General features: G+C 31.5%; 1 protein-coding gene across 2 annotated transcripts; it reads left to right on the top strand.

Annotated features, from left to right (window-relative positions):
• The first annotated feature begins 269 nt into the window (after positions 1-269).
• LOC133183838 (uncharacterized) lies at positions 270-9,795 on the top strand. Of its 2 annotated transcripts, none has more exons than XR_009720742.1 (2): positions 270-417; positions 7,744-8,414. XR_009720742.1 is itself a non-coding variant. In XM_061318739.1 (2 exons), exons 1-2 carry the CDS (start codon positions 412-414, stop codon positions 9,453-9,455), a joined length of 369 nt encoding a protein of 122 aa, XP_061174723.1. In that variant the 5' UTR covers positions 270-411; the 3' UTR covers positions 9,456-9,795. The 2 variants fall into 2 exon arrangements, 1 of the variants encoding a protein (XP_061174723.1); XM_061318739.1 differs by lacking the exon at positions 7,744-8,414 and adding an exon at positions 9,093-9,795.
• The last annotated feature ends 1,644 nt before the right edge of the window (positions 9,796-11,439 follow it).

Genomic DNA, 11,439 nt, shown 5'->3' with positions numbered 1-11,439 from the left:
TACGATCAAGAGGGGCATGGAATTAACGAGGTTTCAAGTTTACAATATTGCAATTTTGCTCCCCATGACACCTTTAGCTAACAAATCCGAAATTTATCCTCCTTCAAATCAATATGGAGATAGAAAGAGCATGATTTTCGCTCATCGCCCATGAGACTATTTCATCAAGAGATGTAACGAATTATGAAACGTTTAATGATTTACATCCATTAGAAATCCCTCGTGTTGATTCAAATTGTCAAATCCATAAAAATCGAATTTCGCCCTTTAGCAATCCCACCTCTTTGCTACAAGTGACGGCGTGGCTGCTGAGACTGACAGCTGGCATATAAAGGAACGGCAATCTGAAAATGACATCACTGATTCATCGCATTGCACCTGCGCAGGAACCAACAGCAGACGACACACACAATGACGGTAAGTTTATCATCTGCTTGTAAAACGAACATTTTGATATTTATTATATTTTTTAAAGAGTTATTGTAATTATAAAAGTGAAGTGTTCAAGAGAATTTCTAGATTTTTCAGCTCAAATTTTATTTTTTATCATTTTTTTTTTTTGTGTGTGTGTGTGTGTTTTTTTTTTTTTTTGTTTTATTTAGTCCTTTTAATTTTTTTGTTATATGAAAGTACAATAAAAGGAAATTTTGAACTATATTTTATGCAGGTAATTATGTAAATATAAACATTAAAACACACCATGATCTCAATATCGACAAATAAGGAAATTTTATACTTTGTTCACATATAGTGTAGCCATTAGGCCTCCATTGTACGCTATTGAAAGTGTCATCCATACTTTGTCGAATTATCTCAATTCATCTCCGTATTGCATATTAGTATAACTTGAACTTTGCAAATGGGCTCATCAAATCAGATAACCTAGGTTCCGACTCTATTTTACAATACAATGTTAATATATGTACTGGTAACCTCTGAGAGATCCAAAGATAGAATTCAAATCCCCTTGGTCAAATACACGTCCTTTTCTCATGATGTTTTTCTTATACTAAGGTTATTGTGCTTGCCTGATTCCACAATAAAACAATGAGTCGATTAAAATGAGCCTGTAAATCGACTTAGGGGGGTCAGTCGGCCACAAATAGAATTAGGCAAAAGAAACAATATACAAGGGAATTTGGCTGCCTTTGGCGAAATTACACATTATTTAGATAGATTTGAAGTATATAGCCATATCACTAGAACATTTCCATATCTTTACAAACCAGAATATGCCAACAACAATACACATAAACGAAGGCAGGATAGAGAGAAATGGGCACTGGCTCTGAGCTTACTTTAAATTGAGTTTTTCACTAATTATGATAACATTCTAACATAAGTTGGAATTGAAAATAAATAAGATTCAAGCAAATTTAGTACACCATGCAGTTCAAAATTTGAGACCAATCAGTATTGGAAATGAAAAAAAAAAGATAATGGTTATATCGAGGATTTTTCAGAAGTATATTTAAGATATCTACTTATACAGCATAACTAAAATCTGGAAAGAAAATTAAGGTTAGAGTGCATATTACTGAGCAACGGTACAATAAGCTTGACCTTCTTCCACTTAAACTTTTATATTAATCACTTTAAACTCAACCATATTTGTTCAGATGTAAGCATGGCTATAAATATAATTTTATTCCATGTAAAATAGTTCAAATAAAATATATGATTGAAAAAAAAATTGCCAATTATTGTGTGACCTTTTTGCACTAATAAAATACCATATTTTGGGTATTTAAAATTTAAACACTTAATATAAGATTTTCTTATATCAAGCTTTTCAAGTTATGAATCAAGTGTTAAGAGGTAAGAAGTATTGTGTAATTTTACAGAACGAAATATACATGTAAAGTTTAGGCCAGTGTTGTAAGTTTGAGATATGTGTCAAATTAAGCAAATTTCAGGCTAAAAACTGAGTTAATTTTATGTTGACCTTTTTAAAAAATATATATCCGCAATTTTTGGCAAAGTATGTCGATAAATGTATAAAATTTATTCTAAAAATATCATCTAAACTCACATTAAATATTCATAGCGCACAACAACGTGAAAATTTCTGTAAGTAAAAATATGTAGGGCCAAAGTTCGAACATTTTCAATAGATCAAATCTGTATATTCTGCGAATTTTCTTAATATCCTTCTACCACAAGAAATAGTCCCCTATAAATCTCATGTCTTGCCGATTTTTAGGGCTTTTTTTTTTTATTGAATGTTGTACAATTTGTATTGTTTTTTTTCAAATATATTCTTTTTCTCAAAGGTTGACTAGTGCCAATCTCCCAGGCATAGTTGTCGTTCGTTACTCCCCAGGCATAGTTGTCGTCCGTTACTCTTTCGGCGATGGTAGTGACCTTAAGTATTAAATTGGGGTTTTATATCAGGACCCTTTTTGCTGTAAAATTTCTATTCATTACATTTTTAACAGTAAAATAATGTTATTTAACTGTTGAATAAAATTCATATTTTCACAAATAATATTTTCACAGTGTGAAACTAACAAGTGGTATTTTCACAGTGTCAAAATAACAAGTAGATATCCACAGACCAATGGCAGCACACGTTCGCCACTGCCATTTGTGATAAGTTTACAAAAAAAATGTTAAATTATTCTTTCATATTTTACCATTAAAGGTATCATAAAAGGTAAAAATAAAGTTATCTAATTGTTCAAACTTACGAGTTCTTTATTTTGCATTCCTCTTAAGCACCAATATTCTACGCAATTTCGTTTTAAATTTTAATAAAGGGACATCTAAAAGGGACAAAATGAAAACATGGAAATGTTATATGAGTATTTGGGTGACACTAAATCATACTGATGAAAAAACAGCTAGGTCATATAAGTCATTTTGATATTCAAATCCCCATGTAGTTTTAATTTTAAATTTGCTTAAGTCATGAATATCCTTTGGGATAAGTAAATAGAATATTCAATATTCTGAATGTACATGGATTATGGACATGGAATTTATGCATGTACATGGAATTTATTTCACTCGTGAGACGAGTTTTTTTGCATCTTCACGAGTGAAATAATTTCCATATTCAACTATGAAATATTGAATATCCTCTAGATATATCCAATAAATTCTTTCTTTGAATGTTCAGCAGATGACTGAATATGTTCAACATTGATTACAGTTATGTGTTGTTATAGGTAAATTCGACCGGAGTTTGGACTGTCGAACGCATCAAAATAACCCAAGAGATGCTTCTGTTCTATTTTGTTTTCCTCCCCGCATGCATTTGTTTGGTTAACGTGAATACAATTCACTTCATTTGGGAAACTTATTATGTCTGTATTCAAGCTACTCTGTGTAAAAGAAAAGTAAAAATATATATATATATATAATACACTCTACAAATGTATAAATCTGACTGCCTCAAGGGTGAAAACGTGTTTTGTTCTACTGTAACATGTAAGTTTCTCATTCGTTATCATTTTCACGCGCCTAATCCGTAACTTTTGTATGAGTCCGTGATTAATACAAGTATAATCCTAACCCATTACCATAAATACTTCTGTGAAGTGCAACACAATTATATCTTATTCTCAGACATCTTGTTATGCATTGTTCCAGATTCCATTATTGGAAGTCATAACTTTTCCTTCTAGTTCTAAGTCTTTTAGTTTACATTGTATGCCTTCCTTGTTCAAATTAAAAAAAAAAAATCCGATTATACACTTCTAGCCATTGGCAGTCGTTTGGACACTTTGTTCATTTTATCATATACATTTACCAAAAAAAAAAAAAATAATAATGATAAATAAATAAATTAAAAAACAAAACAAACCAAAAAAAACAAAAACAAAAACAAACAAACAAACAAACACAAAACTTAAAAAAGTATAATTGAAATCAATTCTGATACCGTTCTGATGAGGACAAATAAACATCATTAACCTTTATGTGGCAATGGAATAATGTCTTTAATACTATACTGAATGATGAAAATAAAAATATATCTCACTATTTTTCAATTGACCATAACTTATTGTCTAATATATTGTTTTTCTGACGATTGTTTTAAACATTTAATATTGTTAAGAATTGCAAGCATAGAGCTGAAACACCACATGATATGTAAGATAAATTGCAATATACCCTCGGATATTAATCGCCAGCAACATATTACGTGATCCCCATAAATGTAGACCTATATTAATATCTATAGATACAAATGTAATAAAGGGATCAAGTTAAATCAATCATTGTATGTAACCGGCCTCTGTGAATTCAGAGTGGGAGTCCATAGATACCAGCAGAGTGATACTACCACACACTGTTTTCATATCCCTACGTATTCTTCTTCACCCTTTTCATTTACTCTATTCAGCAATTTTGATGAACTTTAAAAAAAATTCAGAATTCATGATGTCCTATTTTGATCATTAGATTTATAGCTATTCAAGAACAAAAATCGATTGGAGGAAAACCGCATTTACTCGCTGAATTTTTTATGAATATAAAGGACAATTGCTACTCAAAAATTATATTTATTATACTTGTATTACGGATAATAATACAGAGGAAAGGCATGGCGTCCATTATTAATTACTGAGTATTTTTGGAGAGACACAAAATGGAAGGCCACAATTATTTCTGTTATTAATCTAGATGGTCTAACTCCATTGGGAAATAACTGTCGACCGAATCTCATGATTAAACTTTGTTGAACTTATCCTTTACTTGGAATTCCGATCCTTTTAGAGGGTGATCAGGGTTTTAAAAAGGTTCTACAACTTTTGTTTCCCTGCTCCTACAAGACTAGAAATGTTTTTTTTTTTTTTCATAGTTTAATTTAATGATGATTGGTAAATGTAATCTTTGAAAATTAACGCATTCTGTTTTTTGGTCTAATACTAGCTCTCTCACACATATCCCCCCTCTGTTTAATAAAAATAATTGTAATATGGCAAACATCCAAAGTATACTAGTATTCCAGGGTTAAGTAAATTATATACTTACGTCAAATGCATGCGCAATTTATATTTCAAGGGAAAACAAAAAAGCAAAGAAAAGCATTTTAAAGTTTCATACCATTCTGATCAATTAAGCCTTCATTGCCAGGAATGAAAAAGCAATTTTCAGTTTAAATCGAATTTTGACTAAGCAATGCCATAAAAGTAAGAAATAGATACTCAATTAAAAGATGAATTCCGAAATCCAATCCTAATTCTTTTCACCATATCACCGAAGGTGTTGAAAAAAGTGATGAAGTTTTAAAAATAAATTCATCGTGTTCAGAAAACATGTTATTTTTGTAATCTGATATTTCTTTTATGTTATTGAACACGTTTCGATTTTGAATGAGATTTCTAGTATAATACTGCATTTATTATGCCTTTAAGATCACACATTCTCCCGTCTAATTTACCAAATTATTTGGGAAATGAATCTCTATTAAATTCAGTATTATTTAAAATATATAAGCTCTCTTTTTTGGATAAAGTACGCATTTTTTTTAAATATCAGTAATCAAAAGGTGATAAAAGTCGAATGTAGTACACGTGTACATGTATCACCTTATCCTTGGCCGTTCCTCAGCGTGATTGTATGTGGGGTTTTTTTGTAAAGTATATTTATATCTGATTAATCTAGTTAATATATATATATATAGATATATATATACCCAGGATAAAGTACAAAATGATATGCTAAGTATTGTCTTCAATTTCAAAATTTGCAAATAAAACGCGAGGGTCCTTATATAAAATTAACTTCAACACTATGAAAATGGGAATGTGCAATAGGTTTTTATCTGAATTGTTCTGCGTTGAATATTGCTTTCACAAATTTTAAACAAGATAAAAAAAGGTTTGTCAAATTCATCTAGAAAATACTTTCTCCATAAAATATAGTCCCCTTCAAATGCAAGGAATCATTCTATTATTTTTTAAAGTCATTTGATTTGTTACAATAATGTAGCACAGTGTGTTATAATAAAAAAAAATATTTATTTATTTTTTGACTAAATTTGAAATATGCATTTTTCAATTTCAAAAGCCATGAAGTCTACCAAGTGACTTGATCTAAACACTCCTCACTGAAGAGTTCTAAGTCTATCGTATAGTTTTATGCAGCTACAGTGATTTGCCCTTTCATGTAAAATAGAATACAGAGAAAATCTATCGTGAATGACACAATTTGAAATAGATTAAAGTATTCTCACCATTGTATTAGACCAAGACAAAATAACTGAAAACTTAATTTGCATGTAATTTCTCAATATAAGTAAATAACAATGATTTCCATTTACTAATACTTCATTGTCTTTGAACGTTTTTCCTGGAGAAATATGGCAAGTACCCTATATTGAAAATATAAACAAGATAATCTCAGTATGTACACATTTATTTAATACAATTTTCTCAAAGTCCAAAAAAAAAAAAAAAAACAGTCTTCATTAGTGTTTAAAACTTCCTTAATCCGTACATTCATTCTACACTATATGCGCTTATTTCAATTTGAAAATGCTTTATATAAAGATGTATAAGATACATCAGATTTCATGCATGTCATGTTTAATATCACACTAAAGATATCGAATCTTAAATGATAATTATTTGCTACGTTTATCAAGCCATTATTTCCCCTAAAATACATAATATACACACGTATTATGATTTTATTGAATTCATTCATTTCTTGCCCAAAGTCTCTCTTTTTTAAATGGAATTTCTCATCCTTTTAATCAATTTATTATTTTCTAATGTGGTTTACTTTTATTCCTCAATTGTAATCATTTGAAATTTTGAATACACTTTCGTACAATCGTACTATCATTGACCTTTAAATACGTTTTCAATCCAATACCTACTTAATTATTGTTGAATTTCCCTATCAGAAATCACCTTGTAAAGAGCTGGTTATGAATTCCATCGACTTATTTAAAAATCATTCAAAACTTAGGACAAATGGAGTGCTATATAAAACAGTTGTGATTATACAAATCCAAGAATTTTCAGTCAGATAATTCAAAAGTCAATTTCCATTTAATTTTTATTACAAATACAGCTAAATGTTAAGAATATCATTTGATAATTATTTTTCGAGTAAGAGATGATTAGCTTCATTTTGTGTTTATTATTGGACGATTACAAATGAAGCCATTTATAAATGTTTGCTCTTATACTAAGTGACAGGTGCCAGAAGCAAACCATTCTCTTCTCTAGTTAACATTGCTGAACGAAAAAATAATCATAACAGTTTGTTATTCAAAATAAGCTTGTCATTGCTCCAAAAATTACTTAATTTGTCTTTCTGAAAAATAACGATTCAATATTGCTGGTTGTTATTTTTGAAAAATTGATGATACTGGTTCCCATTACTCGTAAGCTTTAATTTTTTATATTCATTTTCCTGTTAATATGCGTCTGTCCGTTCCTAATCTAAACGATGGTTACAATATTATGGCTTCTAAAGTAAAATATCCTTACCTCTTTCCCAGCGCTTTGCCCTGCGTCTTATGTTAAATAGGCCTATAACAATTGACACTTTGTGTTTTTCTAAATAAGACTAGAGAAATGAATATATATATTTTTTTTACAATGGAAATGCCAATTAAAATTCATATTCGGTCATAAGAAAAAGGTAAGTGTATTACAATGCAGATTAGTTGCAAAGTCCCCCCCCCCCTCCCCCCCAAAAAAAATCAACTGACGAAGATATCTTTTACTGCTTCCTAAGTTTTCTGTTTTTCAAACCACTCTTTTTCATTTCTTTCAGGCTGTATTGAATAGTCTCTGTCTAGCTCTATGCATCGGTGTCTTAAATGCTGCTTTAGTGCCACGCTGCTTCCAGAAGTGCTATGAATGCAAGCACCAAACGGATGATTACGATATTGGTTCTTGCCAAAACAGCTGTTTAAAAGGAAAAATTGACTATCAATGTAGTATGTTCTCCACAGCTACATTCAAGAGAAGTTTTGAAAAACGCGCTCTTGAATGTAAGAAATACTGCTATTACTGCAAACTTACATACCCAGAATATAATGGGAGTAAATGTGTAAACGAATGTCAGATGTCCGGTGGATTGAAAATAGATCTGAACTGTATAAATTATTGGTAAAATTTCTGGAACATTTTGACGATTTTACCTATAAGACTTTTTTAAGTTTGATGATTCGGGCCTTTGGCTTGTTGGTAGCAAGATTGTAACAACTGAAGTGTTGAGGAAATTTCGAATGGATTTAAAGCATCATTTTCTCTACTTATTGACAAACAAATGTCTCCTTTTGCTAGGTTTTAATGTTTTTAATATTCTTGAGAAATATCAATTACAAATGCACATGACTAGCTTTTGTCTGTATGTTTGATGCTATACAATTTTAAAGCATAAAATTTAAGTTGTTAAATGTTTTGAATTTAAGTTGTTAGAAAATAAAGCTATCTGCTTTAGTTGCTTTTCTATTATTTCCTCAGGGGAATTTGAATTCTAAAGAAAAAAAATGAGTTTGGAAAAATGTGATAAATGCCTTCAGAATGACCCATTTGTAATAGAATTCAATTTCTAAATTTAAAATTGCCCAATCGCATCTTCTCGAACTTTTCCGGCAAGCTCGGAAAAAAACCTGTCGGAAAGGTCCGAGAAATTGCGATTGAACATTACCTTGTGTAAATGACAACGTATGTGATCCAGACTTTTATACATACTTGAATAGCCTGCTTATTTGGCCATAACAAAGTAATGTACCGGAGAACAATTCAAATCTCTTGTCCAAATGATGTTTTGGATTCAGGAGAAGTCTTCTGGTTATAAACTGCCTCTGTGCCAAGTATAACGTGTCAGTGTTATGTACTTAAAAATAAAATATGCACAAGGATGAAGTTGTGGACAAAGAGACAGAGGGGCAGATCAAGATCAATATCCCCCACCCTAGATCTTTGATCTTGGGGGGCATTTTTAACAAGGTTATTACAAAACAGCTACACCCATCAAAACTTAACCTGTGTCACACTCACCCAACCACAATAAAATTGTAGTTTCTTTATACACGTATATCCCTATGAATCCCCCCCCCCCTTCAAGAGGTGGCAAAAGCTCTCATTACACATATACTCTCTGATCTCTTGCAGGCACCTTTGTACGCCTTCTTTCTGAGTCTAGCCATGTCTTTTACATCCTCTGAGGCACGTGTGCCACAGTGTCTGGACTTATGTGACGAGTGCAGAGACTTTGCAGATGGGGAATACAATGTTGGACTCTGCCAGAGGAATTGTTTCCTCGGCAGTACGGACCCTCACTGCAGTAAGTTCCTGACTGGCAGTATCAAAATTGCCTCCGCCTTAAAAATCCAAGCGTGTGTCGATTACTGTAAGCTTTGTCAAATCACCTACGAACAGTACGCTGGGGGAGATTGCGTGCTCAGTTGCGAAGGTTCCGGTGGAAGAGAACAGGATCAAAACTGTTTAAATTACTGGCCATGGAAAAAATTATGATAACCATATTTTAAAAAATACAGGATGATATTTGCTGATACTTATCATGCAAAGGATTATAAGTTAAAAAAAAAACAGGTTATGTCAATTGTATTTCTTTGATGGACGACAAAATTTAACAAGGAGGGTTTTGATGATCGCAAATTCTAAATGCGCTTAGTGTCAAATGATGTTCACTGTCAATGTTACAAACTGAATCAATGTGGAGGACAGGACAAGGAGTAATTATGTGCTTAATCTCAATGAATTTATGCACAAAAGCGATCTAATTACCTATGTGACTTTACGTAAGATTCTGGTGGCGTTAATTCCATTTATTACGGGTATCATTTTAACATCAGAAGACAGTGGTTGTCATAAGTAAAATTTATTTCATACACTGAAATAGGCCCATTTTTAATGTTCACAGAGAAAAAAAAACATTTTATTAATAAGTTTTTGATGTATTGGAAAGTGGGTTGGTTATTTGCTTTAATCCCAAATGAATTTTTTCATTCTTGTTTGGTCGCCACCAATGGCCGAATGAAGGCTGCAAATTTTGATCTGTACTCGGCACTTATGGCCATTGAGCAGTGAGGAAACTTTTCGTGCCTACGGGACTTCACCTTACACGGTCTTATCTGAAGGACTGATCTCGTACCTTAGTGAAATTCACGATACGCAAGGATCAACTTCTTACCCTCTAGATTGGACTCTAGAGTAAAACCTCTAACGACTGCTCCACGCGGGCGACTTATAGAATTTATAGTAAACTCTTAGAAATTATAATGAGGATACATGTAGAAGTAAAGTTGTCCGTAGAAGACGCTAAGGGCACACTTATTTAAAATAGCATTTAGCGAAATAAGAATAAAGTTGTAAAAGACAACATGAAATGAATAACAAGTAAAACTTTTTCAAAATAGCAGCAACCTTAAACGGTAAACTGACCTACACCTATCATACTGCATTATTCTTGAGGATTTCTTGGCCTATTATTTTTTCATCAGCTTTATACACACATTATCCCTACCATATGAAAGGCAGTGTAAAACAAAGAAAAAAAAGATAATAAATACAAGTGTAATGTTTCGATGCAATAAAGAACATTTCTTTTGACCATTGAAATATAGAAACCCTTTTTAGTAATTACTATAAAAAAATAAAGTGTAATTAGTTTCATTTATTGCTATATTCTTTTGTTAGTTTTGTAGATTTTTTCAAGATTAAAAATCCTGAAAAATTGTTCAGTCAGAAAATTAAATCACCAGAAAATTATCTCCCTTGCCTTGAACAGCATTTCAACCAATGAAATAATTGAAAATTTTCACATCAAGCAATTTTTACCAATCACATAAGAGATGAAGTGCATATTCCGAAGACTGTTATAAATACTTCAACTCTGTATACCGTCTTCCAAGGAAGAAAATCAGTAAAAGGGCACTATTCAGAGTCTGATAGAAAATTAAAAAAAAAAAAAACTTTATCGTTTTTTTAAATTCTTTTTTTTTTTTTTTTTTTTTTGGAAAACTCCAAACAACTTGTTACCATTCTATGTTATTTTACTTTTTTACTTGGGGTATCCTTGGTAAAATTCTTTGTCTTGTAGACCTTTCTTTTTTTCGCACAACGGACAGACTTAATTTTGAATTTGTCGATCATCCAGAATATGTATCGGTCTCAGGCTTTAAGGTCAAACACTGACTCAAAACTTTGATGCTGATTACGATAGACGAGAGAATTGGAGAATAAAGATGCTTTATTCAGTATGTTTGAAAAAGAAGTCAAAAATGTGACTTGCAACAACAGTTCCATAGACAATTGCAAATACAGCGGATGAAGAAAAAGCTCACACGAAACAAATGACAACCGAAAGCATTCTATAGAAGCATTTATTTAGGTTGCAGAAAGGTTTTTACAACCGATGTAAAAGATTGACTGCGCGTGATGTTATCAGTGGTTTAAAGATCAGATGGTTGTCAATCTGATGCAAAGTTATTTCCAA

Source organism: Saccostrea echinata, unplaced genomic scaffold (assembly GCF_033153115.1).
Source record: "Saccostrea echinata isolate AGI-Se365-2 ecotype Australia unplaced genomic scaffold, CSIRO_AGI_Sech_v1 ptg000009l, whole genome shotgun sequence".
Classification (NCBI taxonomy): Eukaryota; Metazoa; Mollusca; class Bivalvia; order Ostreida; family Ostreidae; genus Saccostrea; species Saccostrea echinata.
Note: the sequence above shows the minus strand (reverse complement) of the source record. Positions and strands in the feature narration are given on the sequence as shown.